At 43.7% G+C, this 23,584-nt stretch overlaps 1 protein-coding gene across 1 annotated transcript in view; it reads left to right on the top strand.

The window, feature by feature from the left end:
* Nucleotides 1-1,277: 1,277 nt before the first annotated feature.
* LOC115459248 (constitutive coactivator of PPAR-gamma-like protein 1 homolog) overlaps nucleotides 1,278-23,584 on the top strand; it is a gene marked incomplete at its 5' end in the record, with an annotated part of 42,084 nt that continues 19,777 nt past the window's right edge. The window contains 3 exons of the mRNA XM_030189104.1: nucleotides 1,278-1,527; nucleotides 11,453-11,567; nucleotides 21,034-21,243. Coding sequence (XP_030044964.1) covers nucleotides 1,278-1,527; nucleotides 11,453-11,567; nucleotides 21,034-21,243 — 575 coding nt within the window. The remainder of the gene's footprint in view (nucleotides 1,528-11,452; nucleotides 11,568-21,033; nucleotides 21,244-23,584) is intronic.

The raw sequence follows: 23,584 nt of genomic DNA, 5'->3' as shown, positions 1-23,584 counted from the left end.
AGTGGCCACACGAACATCCCAACAGAGCCATGGGACACTCTAGGGAGCACTACAATGTTCACATAAAAGGTACCAGGTACACATCTCACTGATACCCACTTATATTGTATGGTGAGTCCTCAAAAACCTACCGTACTTGACTGGACACCACTACGATAGCCCTTATGTCTGCAGGTATCATCTGTATGTAGGTACAGTAAGTTTTTGGTGGGTTTAGGAGGGCTCACACTTTCCACCAGAAGTATTACCAGTTAGAGTGGAATATGGGCCTGGGTTCCCTTCTCTACAGTGCATTGCACCGACCACTAGGCTACTCCAGACCTGTTTGCTGCTGTAATAGGACTGGCCATAACATCTGAAGCTATTTCTTTCACATCCTTGTGGGGTGGGAAGGGGGTCAGTGACCACCGGGGGAGAGGGGGGGTCATGCCTTAATCCCGCCAATGGTTATCTGGTTATTTAAAGCAACTTTTTGCGACTTAGTTGTGATTGAAACAGGTCTTGGCCAAATAACTTTTAGCCCTGGACGTTTTTGCTTTGTTCCATTAAGGCAGAATAACATCCAAGTTTTGGGAACGCCCATATCCCCCAACACACCCTTGTGATTTGGACGCACTGCAGAGAAAAACGTCCAAATGCCACTTTATGCCGTTTTTGAAACATTTTTCTCTTTTGAACATAAACCCCAAAATGTACTTTATGTGTATTTGTTTTCCTTTTTCTTGCTCTAGTTTGTTGATTTTATGATTGTAATTTTTATTTGTTTGTAAGGCGAAGAATTCTTTGACCATGCCTATTTTATGTATTTTCTTGACTGCTCCCTGCCTTGAGCTATGTTAATTGTTAAGCGGGTTATAAATGTGCTAAATTCATTCTCAAACATTTTTAAAACTACTCCGTTATTGGTTATTGCCTATGATCATTAACTGAACTGTTCTTGTTTAGCTTCCTATGGGGAAATCAACTGTAATGTTTATTGATGTAATTATTCAGAAATCCACATAACAAATGTGAATTTCTGTATAACGTGCTAATTTCTAGAGAAGAAAGCTAGGCAATTGTGAAATGTTCACCCACCTCCTTTCTTTTCCTGCTTAGTATTTCTTCCTTTTTTCCTCTGGAAGAAGGCTGCTTGTTTTCCTTTTATGTAAATTCCATACAAATAGCAGCACAGAATCCACTTAATATGGCAGTCACTGACTATGAATAATTTCATTCACATTGTTCACATTCTTCATCCTAAGAGTTTTTTATTCGCATTCTTTTTAATTCTGCAGTTTATCCAGTGATAATTAAAGAATGGGCTGCCTATAAAGGAAAATCTCCTCAGACCCCTGAACTAGTAGAAGCTCTTGCATTCAGGGAGTGGACCTGTCCTAATCTGAAAAGGTTGTGGCTGGGAAAAGCTGTGGAAGATAAGAACCGGAGAATGCGGGCTTTTTTGGCATGTATGAGATCAGACACACCAGCAATGCTTAATCCAGCTAATGTGCCTAATCACCTTATGGTGCTCTGTTGTGTGTTACGGTGAGCATCAACTATTTTTCATACAGTATATGGCCAAATAGCACATGAAATAATGTATCTTTTCTGAGTTTCCTCAAATGCTTTGTTTCTTGACAAGTTATATATCCAGAAAATAATTACCAATTCCTATTTTGTGTATGTGGGGAAAAATACCTCTCAGTCTGGATGATTCTTTAGCAAATATTTCTTGCCTTTTAAATTGGTCTAGACTACTTGGTTGGTCATTAAATCTTATTGAAAAGGATTAGTTTCCTGGATTAGGTATATTTCTGAATTCTGATGACACCACAGTCTGATATTTAAAGTGGGAACACTGCCAAAACAATTTTTTAAATAATTGGATTATTAAAACCATAATTATGGTGCCCGGCTGTGTTTCTTAATCTTATCTCCAAGCACAAATATTTAAAAAATGTTGAAAGATCCTTCTGGTTAGCCTTCTCATCACTAAATAGCATTTGACATCTATGTTAGCTGTCCATTGACATCTGAATTGTGAACAGCAAAAACACTGAAGACTGATCTTAGAGGAAAAAGCTTATGTGTAACTAAAGTAACAGTATAAAGGTGGAGAAAATGATTGAAATGAAAGTGCATTATGAATTGTAAGCAATTTCTCCTAAAGTATGATTTAATCCTGGATGAAGAGGTAATACATAATAACAGTCTTTGGGCCCTGATTACAAAAGAGCTCTAGCGTTCTTAGCCTGCGCTAACCGTGTAGATGCCAATAGGAATATTATAGGCATCTACACGGTAAGCTCGTGCTAATTTTGAGCGTGCTTTAAAAATGCTAGTGCACCATTTGTAAACAGGGCCTTTGGTCCTTCAAAGTCCAAAACTGCTAGTGTTTGGAAGAAAATGGATAAAATCCCACAGACATTTTTGTGGCCAATCTGGCAATTCATTCTGTGATATGATCTGCAGTAAGAAATGTTAACTCCTTATGTGCACATAAGTATTTGCTCTTTCTTTGTCCCTTAATCCCACCTTTCCCTACACTCATCCCCAATGTATATAAGTGTGACAGCCTAGTAGACTTAAAAATGGCATTTAATAGTTAAGTAGTATCTCATCACTTATTTTGCATATTTGAAAGAAGACTGGCTTGTTGATGAGGTTTGGGTCAGTGGTTGTTCCATACACTGCTGTGTGGGAGATACGTTTTAATTCCCAAGTCTGATTTCTGTTTCTGGAATTGGCTAAGAGTGCCAGTAGGCTTCAGTTATAGGTAAAGGGTTGACTGAAAAATTGTGAAGATGCAGTATCCATCCCCTGGAGGAAGAGAGTGCTGTTGGCTATCCTGTTTCCCAGTATATTATCTAAAAAACATATATTTGTGCCAGGTTCTGGAGCAGAGCTTCCCAAACTCAAAATTGGGTCATGAAACACATCTTTGGGGTCACAACCTGGGCAAGTGCTCCATAGGACATCACTGTCCTGCACCTCCCTGGGTCATGTGCTTTCTGCAGCCGCAAGAAGAGTGGTTAGCTCTGTTCTAGAAAGAACTACAGTCAATGCTTTCACCTAGTTGGAGGACTGACACCTTAATGTCTAGGTCTAATAGGGGTCCAATAAAAACAGTCTGGTTTTCAAGATATCCTTAGTGAATATAAATGAGAGACATTTGCATGCATACTACCTCAGTTGCTCATTGAAAGTCAGACCAGTTTGTAGTCCTTGAGGATTAGAACTGCACAACGCTGGGCATAAATGGAAAGAGTTGTAGGCCTCAGGTAGTTCCTCTGTATATCTCCTGTACCGGAGCCCCAATAGTAGCCGATTATGATAGAGCTAGAAAGTATTAGGCTGTAAATAAGAATGTAGTATGTGCCTGGCAGAATCATCTTTCTAAAGCTACCCTTTTTTTAGCCTAGTCTGTCTTCCTTTTAGGTGAAAAGTTTAATTTAATTTGGTTTATAACTCGCTTTACCAACAAGTTCTAAGCGGTTTACATTTAACAGTATGTTATCAAAAGATATTAGCTAACATTGATTATAATAACTTACACTGGAACTGTTCAGTATACAGTGAACAATATTACATTACATCTTATTAACTAGCTAACATGGTTGAGCAGAATTGTTTATGTAAGATATTTATTATGAAACTTGATAGTCTTTGGAACTCATAGTCTATAATGTAGACCCTTCGTCATTTTTATTGGGACAGGTTTAGGTTGTGTGAGTATTATGCTAGGTTTAGCAGGTAGTTTCATCTTCCGTGTCTTGGGTAGATGTGGGGCTAGCTTTCCCGAGGTTGAACCAAAATGTTTCTGGAATAACCAAGTTTTAACTGAGCGTCTGAAATGCAAATGGTCTGTTATTAATCTTATGTCTTGCGGCAGTAAGTTCCACAGTTCCGCTTCTGTGTCTGTAATTGTCATGTTGAGAGTTTTCTTTCTTCGGCATTCTTGTGAACTTGATATAACCAGTTTGATTTCCTTTAAGGATCTTAGGGTTCTTTTGGGTTGATGTAGTTGGACAAGGTGCCAAATATTGCTAAAGAAAGCATTTTTCAATAAGTGTTATAGTATGGGAAACAACTGAAATAAAATTTCTTATTTTAAAAATGCCTTTCTAAAGCAATAAGCAATAATTACATCTTCTTCAGACAAAAGAAGAATTTTGGAGGGAAATTAAAAAGTATAGGCACATTGGATTTCAGAATGGTTATGTTAAGACATGATAGACCATAAAATTACCAGCATACTTTTTATTTCAAAGTAAAACATTCAGTAACACTTCAAACACAAACATACGCAAAGCAATGTTAAGCGCACATCATCTCAGGTTAGCCAGCCATATGATGATGGAATTGAAGCAATACTGTCAAACATAAACAGACTCCAACTAAGCTTAACATGCATCATCTTCAGTCTGGAGTCGGCTGTGATGGTGTAGGAACAGTGTTTTCTAGTTCAGCAGTACAATGAAAGATGGCCTTTTTAAATACTTCTTCCAGTGTCATTTATCTAATTAACATAGGTTTCTATCTCTCTTTAATCAAGTAAACTGCCATAATCTCATGTTCACTGATAAGTTCATATAGTTCCGTACCTGCAATTAACTGATCACATATTTTCACCATGTCGTCAATAGGGATTTTTTCTCTGGTGTTCACAATGTCGTCATCATCACTACTATCCTGATACTTTTCTTTATTTAACACCATTTCAACAATCTTCCATCACTCAAGGAATTCACATCAGGTGCATCTTTGTCAGTGTTTAGCACTTCATTGATTTTCAGCTTCCTCTAACTTATTAAAGCTTTTGGCTGACAGACTTCTGGCATAAGAAGTGAGGTTCAATATCACCAGTTTCTTGTCACTGACTTGGAAACCTTCAAAGTTTTCATCTGTAGGTTCATTTTCATCAAACATCATTGATGGCCAAAGTTTGTGGCAATCATTTATTAATGCTGGTTTAGTTAGATCTTTCCAAGCATTAGCAAGTGCATAAATGGCATCCTTAAGACAAAACTTGCCTTCAGTGTTCAGTTCTTCATGCATACCATCAAACCAGTCAGTTTCATACATTCACTTCATTGTTGAACACACTCAGCACATGGTCCACATCTTCATTTTTTGCCCTATGCAATGTATTCCTATTTTTCATGAATTTCTGGTTATCACTATCACTGAAAAACTTCAACAACTTATTTTTCTGTTTCTTTAAGTCATATATGGTTGTAGTTCCCACACCGTAATCTTTGGCTAGATGCTGCACAGATATACCATGATCAAGCTTCTGCAATAACTCTACTTTCTTTGCTATTGATAATGACAGACTCTTCTTTTCTGCTGCTCACTGCTATCCCGAAGGGCATCTGTGGCTTCTTGACATTTTCACAGTCCTCAACAAGCAGCATAGACATATCTGACTTGTAGATGTGCTGAAAGATGCATGGTTAGTTTGTGTCACATTGTGTCACTGCAACTTTCAGTTTTTGGAATTTTGGATAAAGGATTGTGTACCTGCACAAGGATTTTTATTTTGTCGTCTTGCCTTTTTTTTTTTTTTTTTTTTAAGTGCAAACAGCATAGTTAAATACTTGGTCTAGAAGCATTTATGTGAAATTAGTGTTTATTAATAAAGTAGTTACAATTGAAGTATATAATGTCTATGTGGGAATTGCAGAACTAGTTTTGAGAAAAGGAGAGAGAGATTACAATGGAGATGTTATAATGGACTGTTACTAGAGACAGTTTCAAATGGTTTAGGGAAGTATAGAGCTGCTAGTTTAATTAAGGATTAATGGAGATTAGCATTAGGAAATTTCCAGATGAGACTTAAGCAATTAAAGATGAATCTCCTATCATCATACCGAAATCAGTCAAAAAAAAATGGAGTGACTTCCTGTTAATGGCTGCTGCTGCTGCTGCATTACTCTTCCTTCAGCAGAAAACATGACCTTTGTCTTTGAGCTCGAGCCCTAAAGTAAACCTGGTGAGTAAGCCTTAATCATCTCATGGGTCCGGCTGAGAGACATTTGTTATTCGGTATTTCAGTTCTAGTGAATGGTAAAACATTCTTGGGGTATGGGGGAGAGACAAGCAGCTGTGATGGAACTGGACCAGAGGAGATGCTGGGTTTGTTGCATGCTGGAATCTAGTTCTTTACTGTTAACTCAGCTGGCAGTTATACTTTGTGACCCAGCAGGACTGTAGTGGGTGACTGCTTTGAGGCAAAGTTTGTTCTCGCTTGCTGCTCAGGGAATATTATGTCTCCTTAAACTTTCAAGGTTTTTCCAACAGAAGGACCTCCTTTTGGGAAATGTCATCTTCCCTCAATCTACTACTACTACTACTACTTAACATTTCTAGAGCGCTACTAGGGTTACGCAGCGCTGTACAATTTAACAAAGAGAGACAGTCCCGCTCAAAGAGCTTACAATCTAATAGACAAGTGAACGGTCGGTCCGATCGGGGCAGTCAAATTGGGGCAGTCTGGATTCACTGAACGGTAAGGGTTAGGTGCCGAACGCAGCATTGAAGAGGTGGGCTTTAAGCAAAGACTTGAAGATGGGCAGGGAGGGGGCTTGGCGTAAGGGTTCAGGAAGGTTGTTCCAAGCATAGGGTGAGGCGAGGCAGAATGAGCGGAGCCTGGAGTTGGCGGGGTGGAGAAGGGTACTGAGGGGGATTTATCCTGTGAACGGAGGTTACGGGCGGGAACGTAAGGGGAGATGGGGTAGAGAGGTAGTGAGGGGCAGCAGACTGAGTGCATTTGTAGGTAAGAAGGAGAAGCTTGAATTGAATGCGGTATCTGATCGGAAGCCAGTGAAGTGACCTGAGGAGAGGGGTGATATGAGTATATCGGTTCTGGCGGAATATGAGACGTGCAGCAGAGTTCTGAACAGACTGAAGGGGGGATAGATGGCTAAGTGGGAGGCCGGTGAGGAGTAAGTTGCAGTAGTCCAGGCGAGAGGTAATGAGAGCGTGGACGAGAGTTCGGGTGGTGTGTTCAGAGAGGAAAGGGCGAATTTTGCTGATGTTAAAGAGGAAGAAGCGACAGGTCTTGGCTATCTGCTGGATATGCGCAGAGAAGGAAAGAGAGGAGTCAAGATGACTCCGAGGTTGCGGGCAGATGAGACGGGGAGGATGAGGGTGTTATCAACTGAGATAGAAAGTGGAGGAAGAGGAGAAGTGGGTTTTGGTGAAAGACGATAAGCTCGGTCTTGGACATGTTCAGTTTCAGGTGGCGGTTGGACATCCAGGCAGCAATGTCGGATAAGCAGGCCGATACCTTTGCCTGGGTCTCCGCGGTGATGTCTGTGTGTGGAGAGATACAGTTGGGTGTCATCAGCATAGAGATGATACTGGAAACCATGAGATGAGATCAGGGAGCCCAGGGAAGAGGTGTAGATTGAGAAGAGAAGGGGTCCAAGGACCGATCCCTGGGGAACACCAACAGATAAGGGGATGGGGGTGGAGGAAGATCCATGAGAGTGAACTTTGAAGGTGCGGTGGGAGAGATAGGAGGAGAACCAGGAGAGGACAGAGCCCTGGAACCCAAATGAGGACAGTGTGGCAAGAAGTAAGTCATGATTGACAGTGTCAAAAGCAGCGGATAGATCCAGGAGGATGAGGATGGAGTAGTGGCCTCTGGATTTGGCAAGGAACAGGTCATTACAGACTTTAGAAAGTGCTGTTTCTGTCGAGTGAAGAGGGCGAAAACCGGATTGAAGCGGATCAAGGATGGCATGAGAGGAGAGAAAATCAAGGCAGCGGCTGTGGACTGCGCTCAAGTGCTTGGAGAGGAAGGGAGGGAGATGGGGCGGTAGTTGGAGGGACAGGTAGGGTCTAGTGATGGTTTTTTGAGGAGTGGCGTGACTACAGCATGCTTGAAGGTGTCGGGGACAGTTGCAGTGGAGAGAGAGAGGTTGAGGATATGACAGATGGAGGGGGTGATAGTAGGAGAGATGGTGTTAAGTAAGTTGGTGGGGATGGGATCAGAGGAACAAGTGGTGCATTTGAGGAGGAAAGAAGGCGGGCGGTTTCCTCCTGGAGATATCAGGAAAGGAGGAGAAAGAGGTCTGGGTTGGTTGGTTGAGGGAGAGGGTTGAAGGGTGAAGAGGAGGAGGTGGCTTGGTAGTGAACTCAAGGTTGATCTTTTGCACCTTGTCGCGGAAGTAGTCAGCCAGTGATTGAGGAGAGAGTGAGGGGGGTGGGAGTGGAGGGCACTTTGAGGAGGGAGTTAAGGGTGGCGAAGAGACGACGAGGGTTAGAGCTGAGAGAATTAGTCAATTGGGTGTAATAGTCCTGTTTGGCAAGGAATAGTGAGGACTGGAAGGAGGATAGCATGAATTTGTAGTGAAGGAAATCTGAATGGGTGCGAGATTTCCTCCAGAGGCGTTCAGCAGATCGGGCGCAGGAGCGAAGGTAACGGATGCAAGGGGTCAGCCAGGGCTGGGGATTAGTATGCCTTGTGGGACGGGAGGTGGATGGTGCAAGGGTGTCCAGAGCAGAGGAGGAGTGGCATTGTAAGCGGAGACAGCCTCGTCAACAGACTCGGAGGACATGATGGAGGGGAGGAGATTAGAAATACTAGATGATAAGGTGGGAGGGTCAATAATCTGGAGATTCCTGGAAGTAGTGGTTAATGTTGGGCGGGGCTGAGGGGGGTGAAGAAGTGTGAAGGTGATCAGGTGATGATCAGAGACAGGAAGAGCTGAGGTGTGGAAATTGGAGGGTGAGCCGGAAGAGGAGAGGACGAGGTCAAGGCAATGGCCATCGCGGTGAGTAGGGGTGGTGGAACAAAGCTGGAGGTTGAAGGATGATGTTAGAGTGAGGAACTGAGAAGCGTGAGAGTTGGACAGGTCATCAACGTGTATGTTGAAGTCTCCGAGAATGAGGGATGGAGATGAGGGTTCAAGAAAAACAGAAAGCCAGGCATCGAAGTCGGTGAGGAAGGAAGGGAGGGATTTATCAGGGGGGCGGTAAATGACTGCCACTCTGAGTGGCAACGGGTAGAATAGACGGATGGAGTGGACTTCAAAGGATGAGAAGCAGTGAGACTGTGGTAGGAGGAGGGGTTGGAAGCTACAGGAGGGCGAGAGTAGTAACCCGACGCCTCCTCCACGGCCAACTAGGCGGGGAGTATGGGAGAAGAGAGAGCCTCCATGGCATAGAGCCGCAACTGAGGCAGAGTCGTCAGGGAGAGCCAGGTTTCAGTTAGGGCAAGCAGGTGAAGGGAATGAGAGATGAAGAGATCGTGGGTGGGAGGTTTGTTGCAGACCGAGTGGGCATTCCACAGGGCACATGAGAAGGGAGGGAAGAGGGGGGGAGGAGGGGAATAGATATGAGATTGGAGACATCCCGGAAACGTTTGCATGGATAGGACGAAGACAGGTGTGGGGGACCTGGATTGGGATTGATGTCTCCTGCGGATAGCAGGAGGAGGAGCAAGAGAGTGCGGAGGAGGGTGGGGGAGGTAGGGCGACGAAGGCGACGAAGACGGGATGCGCTTAGGAGGAATGGGGATGGTTAATGGCAGGAAGGAAGTGTTGAAGGTTGAGAGCTAGGAAGGAGGAGGGGGACAGGAGAGATGGTGAGGTGGTGAGGGACGGGGGTGAGTAGGGTATTGCAGTAGTGAGCAAGATGGAGAGGACATGGGTGGGCAGTGAGTTCCAGTGGTAGACAGCGGTAGGGGAGGGGAAAAAGATTAGGAAGGGACAGGGCAAGGAAGAGAATGTGTAAAGGGGCCATAAGTAGTAACTGAGGTGTTATGGGTATATATGTAGTGACTGAGGTGTTAAGCGATAGATAGAACGGCAGAGCTGGATTAGAGGCTTAAAACTGGAATGGTAGGCAGCAGGCAGGTAGGCACTGCCCAGTAAGAACAAGTCACACCCACTATGTTTGAAAAATGGGGAGGAAAGGAGGTGAAGAGCCTGAACACAGAGACAGAGCAGTTATCTGCAGGCAGATTAGGTTGCTTGGGAGGGTATATAAGAACTATCACCTAGGGGTGGGGGGTAGAGGGGGGGGGGGGGGGATCTAAGTCTAAAATGTACAGACAGAGCTGCAGCACAGCCAGTTAATCTGTAAAAAAGATGGATTTCTCAAGAAAAACTGGTATAGAAGGCTGCCCCTCTAACAGAGAATCAGGTCACACCCACTAAGTTTGAATTTGTGGGGGAGATTCAGAGACAGAGCTGCTAAGTCTAAAATGTACAGACAGAGCTGCAGCACAGCCAGTTAATCTGTAAAAAAGATGGATTTCTCAGATTAACTGGTATAGAAGGCTGCCCCTCTAACAGAGAATCAGGTCACACCCACTAAGTTTGAATTTGTGGGGGAGATTCAGAGACAGAGTTGCTAAGTCTAAAATGTACAGACAGAGCTGCAGCACAGCCAGTTAATCTGTAAAAAAGATGGATTTCTCAAGAAAAACTGGTATAGAAGGCTGCCCCTCTAACAGAGAATCAGGTCACACCCACTAAGTTTGAATTTGTGGGGGAGATTCAGAGACAGAGCTGCTAAGTCTAAAATGTACAGACAGAGCTGCAGCACAGCCAGTTAATCTGTAAAAAAGATGGATTTCTCAAGAAAAACTGGTATAGAAGGCTGCCCCTCTAACAGAGAATCAGGTCACACCCACTAAGTTTGAATTTGTGGGGGAGATTCAGAGACAGAGCTGCTAAGTCTAAAATGTACAGACAGAGCTGCAGCACAGCCAGTTAATCTGTAAAAAAGATGGATTTCTCAAGAAAAACTGGTATAGAAGGCTGCCCCTCTAACAGAGAATCAGGTCACACCCACTAAGTTTGAATTTGTGGGGGAGATTCAGAGACAGAGCTGCTAAGTCTAAAATGTACAGACAGAGCTGCAGCACAGCCAGTTAATCTGTAAAAAAGATGGATTTCTCAAGAAAAACTGGTATAGAAGGCTGCCCCTCTAACAGAGAATCAGGTCAACCCACTAAGTTTGAATTTGGGGGGAGATTCAGAGACAGAGCTGCTAAGTCTAAAATGTACAGACAGAGCTGCAGCACAGCCAGTTAATCTGTAAAAAAGATGGATTTCTCAAGAAAAACTGGTATAGAAGGCTGCCCCTCTAACAGAGAATCAGGTCACACCCACTAAGTTTGAATTTGTGGGGGAGATTCAGAGACAGAGCTGCTAAGTCTAAAATGTACAGACAGAGCTGCAGCACAGCCAGTTAATCTGTAAAAAAGATGGATTTCTCAAGAAAAACTGGTATAGAAGGCTGCCCCTCTAACAGAGAATCAGGTCACACCCACTAAGTTTGAATTTGTGGGGGAGATTCAGAGACAGAGCTGCTAAGTCTAAAATGTACAGACAGAGCTGTACATTAATTGTCTTCAAAATAATGTGTTGGACATTCGTGGAGAAAAACAAATTGGTGTCAGTTTAGTGTTTTTTCAAATTGAGACTAAACATAGCTTTTGCCTTCCTTTCAGCTACATGGTACAGTGGCCTGGAATCAGGATATTGCGTCGTCAGGAGCTTGATGCATTCCTGGCCCAGGCATTGTCTCCCAAACTGTATGAGCCTGACCAGTTACAGGAACTGAAGGTAATGTGCAATGTCATTTATTGGGAATTATTAGCTCATGGTTTTGTGATCGTCAGGAAGGGCAAGTAATAATTACTGCTGTAAAAATGATGATTTTAATAAACTTGTGCTACTTGTTTTGGGCACTCTCCTTGCCAGTGCCAAAAAATTATTTTCAGGTCCTTCAAAGCAAGATATATACAGTGGGGGAAATAAGTATTTGATCCCTTGCTGATTTTGTAAGTTTGCCCACTGACAAAGACATGAGCAGCCCATAATTGAAGGGTAGGTTATTGGTAACAGTGAGAGATAGCACATCACAAATTAAATCCGGAAAATCACATTGTGGAAAGTATATGTTATTTGCATTCTGCAGAGGGAAATAAGTATTTAATCCCTCTGGCAAACAAGACCTAATACTTGGTGGCAAAACCCTTGTTGGCAAGCACAGCGGTCAGACGTCTTCTGTAGTTGATGATGAGGTTTGCACACATGTCAGGAGGAATTTTGGTCCACTCCTCTTTGCAGATCATCTCTAAATCATTAAGAGTTCTGGGCTGTCGCTTGGCAACTCGCAGCTTCAGCTCCCTCCATAAGTTTTCAATGGGATTAAGGTCTGGTGACTGGCTAGGCCACTCCATGACCCTAATGTGCTTCTTCCTGAGCCACTCCTTTGTTGCCTTGGCTGTATGTTTTGGGTCATTGTCGTGCTGGAAGACCCAGCCACGACCCATTTTTAAGGCCCTGGCGGAGGGAAGGAGGTTGTCACTCAGAATTGTACGGTACATGGCCCCATCCATTCTCCCATTGATGCGGTGAAGTAGTCCTGTGCCCTTAGCAGAGAACCCCCAAAACATAACATTTCCACCTCCATGCTTGACAGTGGGGACGGTGTTCTTTGGGTCATAGGCAGCATTTCTCTTCCTCCAAACACGGCGAGTTGAGTTCATGCCAAAGAGCTCAATTTTTGTCTCATCTGACCACAGCACCTTCTCCCAATCACTCTCGGCATCATCCAGGTGTTCACTGGCAAACTTCAGACGGGCCGTCACATGTGCCTTCCGGAGCAGGGGGACCTTGCGGGCACTGCAGGATTGCAATCCGTTATGTCGTAATGTGTTACCAATGGTTTTCGTGGTGACAGTGGTCCCAGCTGCCTTGAGATCATTGACAAGTTCCCCCCTTGTAGTTGTAGGCTGATTTCTAACCTTCCTCATGATCAAGGATACCCCACGAGTGAGATTTTGCGTGGAGCCCCAGATCTTTGTCGATTGACAGTCATTTTGTACTTCTTCCATTTTCTTACTATGGCACCAACAGTTGTCTCCTCGCCCAGCGTCTTACTGATGGTTTTGTAGCCCATTCCAGCCTTGTGCAGGTGTATGATCTTGTCCCTGACATCCTTAGACAGCTCCTTGCTCTTGGCCATTTTGTAGAGGTTAGAGTCTGACTGATTCACTGAGTCTGTGGACAGGTGTCTTTCATACAGGTGACCATTGCCGACAGCTGTCTGTCATGCAGGTAACGAGTTGATTTGGAGCATCTACCTGGTCTGTAGGGGCCAGATCTCTTACTGGTTGGTGGGGGATCAAATACTTATTTCCCTCTGCAGAATGCAAATAATTCATATACTTTCCACAATGTGATTTTCCGGATTTAATTTGTGATGTGCTATCTCTCACTGTTACCAATAACCTACCCTTCAATTATGGGCTGCTCATGTCTTTGTCAGTGGGCAAACTTACAAAATCAGCAAGGGATCAAATACTTATTTCCCCCACTGTAGTTCTATTTGGCAGAAAAGGCGACCCAGATCTCATGTGATGTCCTTTTCCAGCTCAAGGCAAAAGAAGGGTTAGGGGTCTGTGCCTTTAAAGCACTATTACTAAGCAGTACAGCTTAAAGAGTATTATGGAATGGCAAGCACTAGAGGCAAAACATTGGATTCCTTTTCTCCATTAATTAATATCTTTTGGTTGGGTAAGCTAACCAAGGTTTGTAATCGCTTTGTAGGACACACTCACTATCTCTGGTGGACTCAGAGGCATCACTTGCTATAAAGGAAATGTTATACATTATTTAATCATATAAGCCAGAACTCACAGGCAATAACTGGAGGAGCTTTACGCTTTTATCAGTCCCAGAAAAGGTTTTTGGCAAGATACAACTCGTCACCTGAGAGACATGATCGATAAGACCATGCAAGAAACAGGCTGGATTCTGTAAAAGGCAAACATGTATTGAGCAAATTTTCACATTGCATAACACCATTGAACAAAGCATAGAATTTCAAACATTGTTGTCAGTAAATTACCTGTAAACTAATAGTATCCAGGACCACCATTGACTCGGTGAGTAACCGTGAAACATGTTCGAGAAGTCTTTATAAAATTGACTTAGAGCAACTACTATCTCCAGCAGGTGGATGGACACACTTTTTACCCTCTGATTCTGAGCGATTTGCTCCTGGACTAGTTGGTCAACTGGTTTCCAGTTTAGCTTTGCTGGTGGCTTGAGTCTGCAGAGTCATATCTGGAGGTCTTCAGATCCTTGTCTGTGGTACCCCATGAACTTACTTCTTCCCTCCTTTCACCTCTCCCTTGTTTCCTGTGGAACTCTCCTTTTCTAGCTCAACAACCTTAAAAAAGAAAGAAAAGAGAATGAAAGAGGTTTGCTGGAGAGCATGAGACAGAGTATCAGCCTGAGCTTTTCTTGTCTGTGGTAAGACTTGTGGAGACTGTGAGCTTGGGGGGTGCAGCTGACAGTGGTAAGTCTGACAAAAGTTTGACTCAGAACCACTTGGAGAGCAGCAAGTTCTAGTTGGTGCATGGGAGGGATCCTGACTCACCGCTTGGGACACATTGTGCTGCGCTTGTGACAGGGGTAAATGGCAACTCCCATGGAGGTAGTTAAGCGGTGTTCTCGCTGTGGGACCGACCAGCCGGTGTTGAGGCGTTGCAGTAAATGCAAGCCAGGAGTTGCATGGGATGCAGTGGTTGGTGGCAGCATATCTTCGGATTTGGGACAGCATCCGAATATGCTGGGATCTTTGGGCTGTCTGGCAGGGCCAGTGCGTAGTTTGATGCAGGAGAGCGCTGGAACAGGCACCATTTTGTCAGGATCGACAGGCAGTGAGGAGCAGCCTCTGGCTGATCACATGCAAAGCACAGCTGCCATTTTACAGCATCAAGGTTCAAGGTCCGACAGAGCATTCAGCTGCATTGGGATCTTTGTTTTCTCTGGAGTTTATATTGCTCTTACATCAGGCCCATTTACTGAAGCAGGGTCAGTCAGAGTTGTTTCAAGGTGCTTCAGTTTCTCACCCCACTGTCCCTCCATCTCCTAAGAAATCTCTTTTAGACCTCCAGGAGTGGGCGGTGACTAAGATGACCACCTTGCCAGTGGATGGGAGCATTGCCCTAAAAAGATCTATGGGATAGGAAGCTAGAAAGCTCACTGAAGCAAGTTTTTGAAGTGACTTGTTTGGGCCTTCAAGCAACAATATGTAGCTCGTTCTTGACAAGAGCATGCCTGAAGTGGTGTCGGTAGTCAACAACACAAGACGGGCACCATAACATCTAGCTGGAAGTGGGGTTGACGTACTTGGCGGATGCTATTTATGACATGCTATGGGCTACGGCCTTCATGATGTCTTTGGCTGTCATGGCACGTTGGCAACTCTGGTTGTGGCATTGGGCAGCAGATGCAGTGTCAAAGTGGTGTCTAGTTAAATTGCCCTTTCAGGGCAACTGGAGATTTGGAGATGATCTCAGTAACTTGGTGAAAGAACTGGGAGAAGCTAAGCTATAGCGGTTGCCGGAGGATAAGCCAAAAGCCTCTAGTTGTCTGTCTTCAGGGGCTTTCGATCTCTATTTCTAGACAGTAGATGGTACCGGCCTGGTTGGGTTAAGTTCCACTGAAAATGCCCAGTTAGCCTCAGACAGGTGATTTATATAACCAGGAGCCTGTCCTGGCCGTTTAAATCATTTTGGATATTGGGCCCAGTATTCTTTGAAAACCATGTATGTAAATGGTCAAATGTTTGTTATTGATCATATATCTTATTAAAAATGTAAACCGAAAAAACAAAAGACATGGCAAGTAATCTGAAGCTGTAAGCAGGAGGTACGTGACAGGGTGTTGGTGGGAGGAAGGCATTATCTTCATTGAGGTAATAAATCAGAGAACTATAAGGAAGTGTCTGTTCTTCTTTCAGAATAAATATACATTTGAAACAATTTGTACAAAGGTAAAATGTTCATCACAGCAGGAAATTTCAAAGAAGCTCTAATTATTATCTTCATCTGTAACATGTTCAAGGACATCTGTAAAACGTACATCTACTGTGATCTCTGTGGAAGTAAATGTGTATTGTGGGTGGTCTGAGCAGATTGTGGAATGGCTGGCTTCAGGCTTATCACAAAGAGATTTACGTTTCTAATTTATAGACTGTCTCATATCATGCTCCCTAATCTTATTCTCTTATAAAAACTGAACTTTGAGAAGTTTAAAGATGTAAAATAAAATTTCCTTTTGTTTTCATTGAAAGCAGTTTGCAGTGGTATATCAAATAAAGACAAAACTTGAAACTTGTATTTTTGGGTGTTATAACTGTGTGGAAACATATCATTAGATTTAATAAATATTTTTTAAAATTGTGTAGACATATCAGCTATATAAGTGACCAAATAATTTTGGACTTTCCTAGTATTAAATATATGTCCTCAGCCAACCCAAAGGTACTTGATACCCTAAATGAACTTTTAGCTGTGTGCTTCCTCCTTCAATCCAGCATTTTTCTTTTCTTGCTTTCCTTAGCTCCCTCCCCCAGTCCAGATGACAGATAGCTTTCATGGAGCTGGAGGGAGGAGAAACAAACAAGTCATTCACAAAGATCTTAAAGGGTGCTCTGTTATTTGTGATGGAGTACTTCCATTCTGGGCCCAGTCTGCACATGTGCATTTAGTAGACACACAAATTCCACAATGAGGATAATTAGTGGTACTCTGCAATCTAATGTTGCTTAGTGGCTATCAGTGCTGCCAGACCTTTGTTGTTGGAGTACCATAGCAGGTTTACTCACTTGAATCCCAAAAATCCCAGCTTGCTATCAAGAAATCCAGTCTGGGTTCACCTTCCAGACCTGACTGTAGAAAGTTGCTGATGCAGGAGGCAGTCAACCCCATGAATGCAAGCAACTCTGGACTTACACAAGATCCGGCCAGTCAGCAACTTTAGTTTTCAACTTTCCACATCAATCGTGGTTGTGGCTAAACTGATTTTGATCAAGTTCTGGCCAGTGTGCATATGACAAATGCCACTAGGGCCTGCCTTTGCATGGTCAACCAGACAATGGAACACATAGAGGGGCATAATCGAATGTCGCCGGCCAAATAGATCGCCGGCGATCTATGTTGGCGGCGGCGCTACAGCTGGCCAGAACCGTATTATCGAAAAAGATGGCCTGCCATCTTTTTTTTTTCGATAATATGGTTAGCCTGGCCAAATGCCGTGGAGTTCGCCGGGTTTGAGATGGCTGGGTTTGTTTTTCAGTGATAATGGAAAGTTATGTCGGCCATCTCAAACCCCGACCAAATTCAAGGCATTTGGCCGTGGGAGGAGCCAGCATTTTTAGTGCACTGGCCCCCCTGACATGCCAGGACACCAACTGGGCTCCCTAGGGGTCACTGCGGTGGACTTCAGAAAAGCTCCCACGTGCATAGCTCCCTTACTTTGGGAGCTGAGCCCCCAACCCCCCCCCCCCAAACCCACTACCCAAATGTACTGCACCCACTAAAATTGCTCTATGGACCTGCATACAGCCTCTAGGACTTATTGCTGCTGTATAACTTTGGCACACCAGTTCACGCCTGAAGACTAATCTCTCTGAAAAAATCCTTTCTTGAAATAAGCACATTTACATATACATAGTAACATAGTAGATGACGGCAGAAAAAGACCTGCACGGTCCATCCAGTCTGCCCAAGATAAACTCATGTGTATACCTTACCTTGATTTGTACCTGTCTTTCTCAGGGCACAGACCTTATAAGTCTGCCCAGCAGTTTTTCCTGCCTCCCAACCACCTGTCCCGCCTTCCATCACCGGCTCTGGCACAGACCGTATAAGTCTGCCCTCCCCTATCCTCGCCTCCCAACCACCAACCCCTCTTCCCCCCACCTGCTCCGCCACCCAATTGTAGCTAAGCTTCTGAGGATCCATTACTTCTGCACAGGATTCCTTTATGCACATCCCACGCATGTTTGAATTCCGTTACCGTTTTCATCGCCACCATCCCGCGGGAGGGCATTCCAAGCATCCACCACCCTCTCCGTGAAAAAATACTTCCTGACATCTTTCCTGAGTCTGCCCCCCTTCAATCTCATTTCATGTCCTCTCGTTCTACCGCCTTCCCATCTCCGGAAAAGATTCGTTTGCGGATTAATACCTTTCAAATATTTGAACGTCTGTATCATATCACCCCTGTTCCTCCTTTCCTCCAGGGTATGCATGTTCAGGTCAGCAAGTCTCTCTTCATACGTTTTGGAACGCAAATCCCATACAATCCTGTAGCTTTTTTTTGCACCGCTTCCATTTTTTTGACATCCTTCGCAAGGTACGGCCTCCAAAACTGAACACAGTACTCCAGGTGGGGCCTCACCAACGTCTTATACAGGGGCATTAAAACCTCCCTTCTTCTGCTGGTCACACCTCTCCCTATACAGCCTAACAATCTTCTAGCTACGGCCACCGCCTTGTCACACTGTTTCGTCGCCTTCAGGTCCTCGGATACTATCACCCCAAGATCCCTCTCCCCGTCCGTGCCAATCAGACTCTCCCCGCCTAACACATACGTCTCCCTTGGATTTCTACTCCCTAAGTGCATCACTTTGCATTTCTTCGCATTGAATTTTAATTGCCAAACGTTAGACCATTCTTCTAGCTTCTTCAGATCTTTTTTCATGTTTTCCACTCCCTCCGGGGTGTCCACTCTGTTGCAAATCTTGGTGTCATCTGCAAAAAGGCAAACTTTACCTCGTAACCCTTCGGCAATGTCACTCACAAATATATTGAACAGAATCGGCCCCAGCACCGATCCCTGAGGCACTCCACTACTCACCTTTCCCTCCTCCGAGCAAATTCCATTCACCACCACCCTCTGGCGTCTGCCCGTCAACCAGTTCCTAATCCAGTTCACCACTTCGGGTCCTATCTTCAGCCCATCTAGTTTATTCAAGAGCCTCCTGTGGGGAACCGTGTCGAAAGCTTTGCTGAAATCTAAATAGATTACGTCCATAGCACGTCCTTGATTTAATTCTCCCGTCACCCAGTCAAAGAATTCAATGAGATTTGTTTGGCACGATTTCCCTTTGGTGAAACCATGTTGTCTCGGATCTTGCAACTTATTTGCTTCCAGGAAATTCACTATCCTTTCCTTCAGCATCGCTTCCATTACTTTACCAAAAACCGAAGTGAGGCTTACCGGCCTGTAGTTTCCAGCCTCTTCTCTATCACCACTTTTGTGAAGAGGGACCACCTCCGCCGTTCTCCAGTCCCTCGGAACCTCTCCCGTCTCCAAGTGTCAGCTAACTGCTGTTTTATCAAGGGAATTCTCTAGCTGGGTGGGACCAGGACCAAAGAATTTCCAATTGAATTAACCTTTAAAATTGTTACTTTTGAGTCTCAAATGAATTCAATGCTGTTTTAACAGCCTCTCCTCTCTCTTCCTATCAATCAGAGCTTGGCAGGACAAGATAGAAAGAAAAGGTTTCACAGGGCTAATTAATTAATTAATTAAGCAATAAGCATTAAATTTAAGAGAAGAATCAGGTATCTCACCTCTAGCCTGAAAGTTGAGAAGTTTGGACTTTATTTTAAAGTCAGAATTTACTTTAGTGTGCAGGGGTCCAATGCCCATGCCCGCCCATGTCCCGCCTGCGCTAATCTACCGACACGCCCCCTTGAACTTTCGCCGGCGAAGCAATGGGAAAGCGGCGAGGCTGTCAAAAATGCTGCTTTCGATTATACCGATTTCGCCGCTTTTAAGAAATCGCCGGCCATCTCCTGATTTGTGTTGGAAGATGGCCGGCGATCACTTTTGATTATAAGCTGGATAGTCAACATATATTCACTCACACATCTACCGTGTGGTCTTTAGGCTTTGCATGCCATATCTGACTCCACTATCAATTTGGCTTAATTGAGTGACAAGCACACACTAAGAAGTGCAAGTAATATAATACTCCCAGTACTGACTAGTGACCAGTGCTTCCATACTTCTTCACAGCCCTGCTGTACTTTATTGTGCCCTGCAACCATGCCCCAGAGTCAAGCTGACTCTGCCCATCCCCAGTCCCATGATCACTTTTGAAAAAGAAACTTACACCATGTGCAGTGACTTGCTGTCTCTCAGTAGCCTTGTGGCTATGTGTGATGTCATGTCCTCTGTAGGAGGGGAGGGAGTGCAATGATGAGGGCAGCCAGGCAGGGAAGTGGTTAGTATGGGCGGCCTTGAACTGCAGGATAGGGGCTAGGCGTGCTTCTTGGTTGGAGGAAGAGGCTGCCTCTGCAGTGCTTCAATGTATGGTTGTGGTGCTGGATTTGAATGGGTTCAAGACTGGACTACTTTGTGGTTGGAGGAGGGGTCAAGAGTGAGAGGAAAGTATGATGGAGGGGGGCTGCCCCAGAATTCTCCATTGTCCAGTCAGGTGGCCTTCAGATCTTGGTGGTTCACACACACTGACTGCTCTCTGGTGCTCCACAAGAGTTGTGATCTGGCTGTCGCGCTGGTGGCGTCCCTAAAATCGTGCCACCTTAGGCTGCCTAGCTCGCCTAATGGAAGGACTGGCCCTGCACCTGTCTTTCTTTTTACAGTATATTAGCTGAGTACAAAATGTGTTTTCTCTTGTGAAATATGTTTGAATTCATGTCTAACATAATGTAGGCATATAAACTATGATTATACTTTCTCTGTCGACAGGCAGGGAATATACAGGCACGCCTGATGATGAAATCTTCCCGATGGATCCTTGTGCTGAATTGTGCTCTCCTGTAGCTCAAGAAACTTAAAAACAAATTTTAATATCCCTGAGCAGGCGTAGGTGTTCCTGCCTAAACCAAACTTGTTCTATTGTACCTTAGTCAATATCGTAGCTAAGAGCCAATGATAGTAAGAGGAGATGCTGAGAAGGAAAAGTGTGGTTTGTTTACATCTGCTAATCTTTCCGGAAAAATTCAGATGTATATATACATTATTTCAAACCCTGCAGCAACTCTGTCACCAGGAATACTTCCTCTTATAGAAAGTGACAGTATGAGCTAAGTGTTACTGTGTGCTTTGCTTTTACCCCCATATAGAGTGAGCAGTTTAATGAAAGCCCAAGGGATTAACTATGAAAAATACCCTCTCTATGTTTAATTTTAATTCTGCTTCCATGACTTCAGCTCTCAGGAAAAAAAATCTCTTTTTCCCACCCTTATCTTTTAAGATTGAGAACCTGGATCCTAGAGGAATTCAGCTGTCCTCTCTATTTATGAGTGGTGTAGATATGGCACTCCTTGCCAATGATGCTTGCGGCCAGCCAATCCCATGGGAACACTGCTGTCCCTGGATGTATTTTGATGGCAAGCTATTCCAGACCAAACTCATTAATGCCACCCGGGAGAGAGCTCCGCTAATTGACCTCTGTGATGGTCAGGTATGTAGTTCTTCTGACGCACTTTGATATTGGCATGTTTATCTCTCTTGTAACAGTTATGCTATTGTCTCTCTATCTGTATTCACACGCTACCTATCAACCAATGAATACATTATATTTTTGATTGTTTTTTTGTGTATCAAAACTCCTACATTAAAACCATAGGGCAAAGCCACTTAGAATTTGTTTAAGAGCATTTGGTAATCCTGAAGTGTTTTGGATGCTTGTACAGAGGGTATAATCTGTGGAAATGGCCGAGATAATTTTCAGATTTCTGATTTTTTCCTATGACTTGTTTTGTCAACAGCAGATGGTACCCTTTTATTGGAGTGAAGTAATGCTATATTAATTTCTAATTAACTTCCAACTGCTGTGCTTCCCTTTAGTATGGAATGAGTTGCAATTGATATCGCTAGAAAGCTCCTACAGTGACCTGATGAAGGGGAGCTAAGCTCTCAAAAGCCAGTCACAAATGTATGAGTTTAGTTCAGTATAAAGGTGTTACCTACAACTTATTTGTTGACATTTTTCTATGTATCTAAATAGATTAGCACTTCAACTGAACTGCTGCAATGAAGTGTAGCAAAAATCAAAATTGGCCACTTAGATCTGAAGATGCAGCTTGGTTCAGGAAGATCTGTGTAGGAGTATCCTAATGGTTAGTGTAGCGGTTGAGAACCAGGGAAACCAGGTTCAATTCTCACTGCAGCTTCTTGTGATTCCGTGCAAGTCACTTAACTCTCCATTGCCCCAGGTACAAATAAGTACCTGTATATATATAAATTGCTTAGGTTGTAACCACAGAAAGGCGGTGTATCAAATCCCATCCCCTTTCCTTGTCCTGTAACACTAAAGGTGAACCATACTAAAACAAAAAATTGCTTAGTCTTGCTGAGGTCCATGAATGTATGCAGCACACAGATGGCCAGAAGTATGCATTTAGCAAAATAAGAGTCCTGCTTACTAAAGTGTGGTAAGATTTACATTTACTGTTGTATGATTACCAAAATCAATGTGCTATAACTGCAAAACCTCAGCATTAACTGTGGAAGATGTTCCTAGCAGTTTCCTATTTAGTTGACGCAGAGGAAATGTAATTACCACACATTACATTTAACTGTTATATTATCTGTTTTGTTATTATTTAATGCAGAATAACTATCTCTATACTTAACTATGAGATGCAGTCTCTGCTCATTCTTTGCCCCTTCAAGTTAGCTGTTAATGGAGCAATTAACACATTCTAGCACAGCTTAGTAAACAGGCATCTAAGTGTAAAAGGCTGCCTCTGGGCGCTACAAGGCATTAACTTTGGACCTGTATATCCAAAGGCTTAAACATGGGGCTACTTGTTACCAAGAACTGACTCCAATCCTCAATTCCATTCTTTATTTAATACAATTGATGACAAGATAACTGAGGCCAAGATGCACTAAAAAATTGTTAAAGACCTTCCCTTACCGATTCCCTTAAAAATCAGTAAGGAACGGGCATGCATCAAGGAATAGGAGTGCAAATGAGCTGCTCGTTGTAGCTCACTTGCATTCTCTATTCCATCGTTAAACAGTCGGCCGGTCGAGCGTATAAAAAAGATGAGCTGTGCCTATGGACGTCCTTTATGAACATCCGCCCCCCCCCCCCCCCAAGGTCGCCGCCGCTCCCCCTCCCCCCTGCATTGAAATGACAGCTTCCCGCAGCCCCGGCCTCCCCGCCATCCTCCATTCATAAGAGGACCTCAGAAATGCAAGGATCTGATTCATATACATAGCTTAATATACAAGAAGCAAAACGCACAAACAGGAAGATGCCTCTATGTAAGGTAAAACTGGACGGAGCAAAAGTAGAGGATGCCACAAACCGCAACCAGCCAAAGGATTGGAGTCAAAGTCCTTTAATCAAAGCACTAGTGATCGGACCTGACTGTTCGTGTTTTGGCAGGAAAATGCCTGCCTCAGGGGTCACAATGAAACTACATGAATGAAACACAATTATCACAATCAGTATTCAGTGATATAAAATACAAATATAAATGGGATGAAAAGGAGGATTATATTATAATCACAATAAATGTAAAAGAGTGATATAACCATAAATACTGAGACCTGTTAAAAAGAGATGGTATTGTGACTGAGATAGATTGTAGATCGTAAGGTGAAACTTAAATGCTGACCCAATAAAACAAAAAATCCTATATATAATTCTCACCTGAAACATTCTGAAGCTCACTCTGTGGGAGGGAAACACTGAAGGCTAGGCTGTCAGCAACACTCACTCTCACTCATGCACCACTCACTGTCACTCAGGACCCGCCCTGAGCCACGCCCCTTCCGAACATAATTCA

Source organism: Microcaecilia unicolor, unplaced genomic scaffold (assembly GCF_901765095.1).
Source record: "Microcaecilia unicolor unplaced genomic scaffold, aMicUni1.1, whole genome shotgun sequence".
Lineage (NCBI taxonomy): Eukaryota > Metazoa > Chordata > Amphibia > Gymnophiona > Siphonopidae > Microcaecilia > Microcaecilia unicolor.
This window is presented reverse-complemented; position numbering and strand designations above follow the sequence as displayed.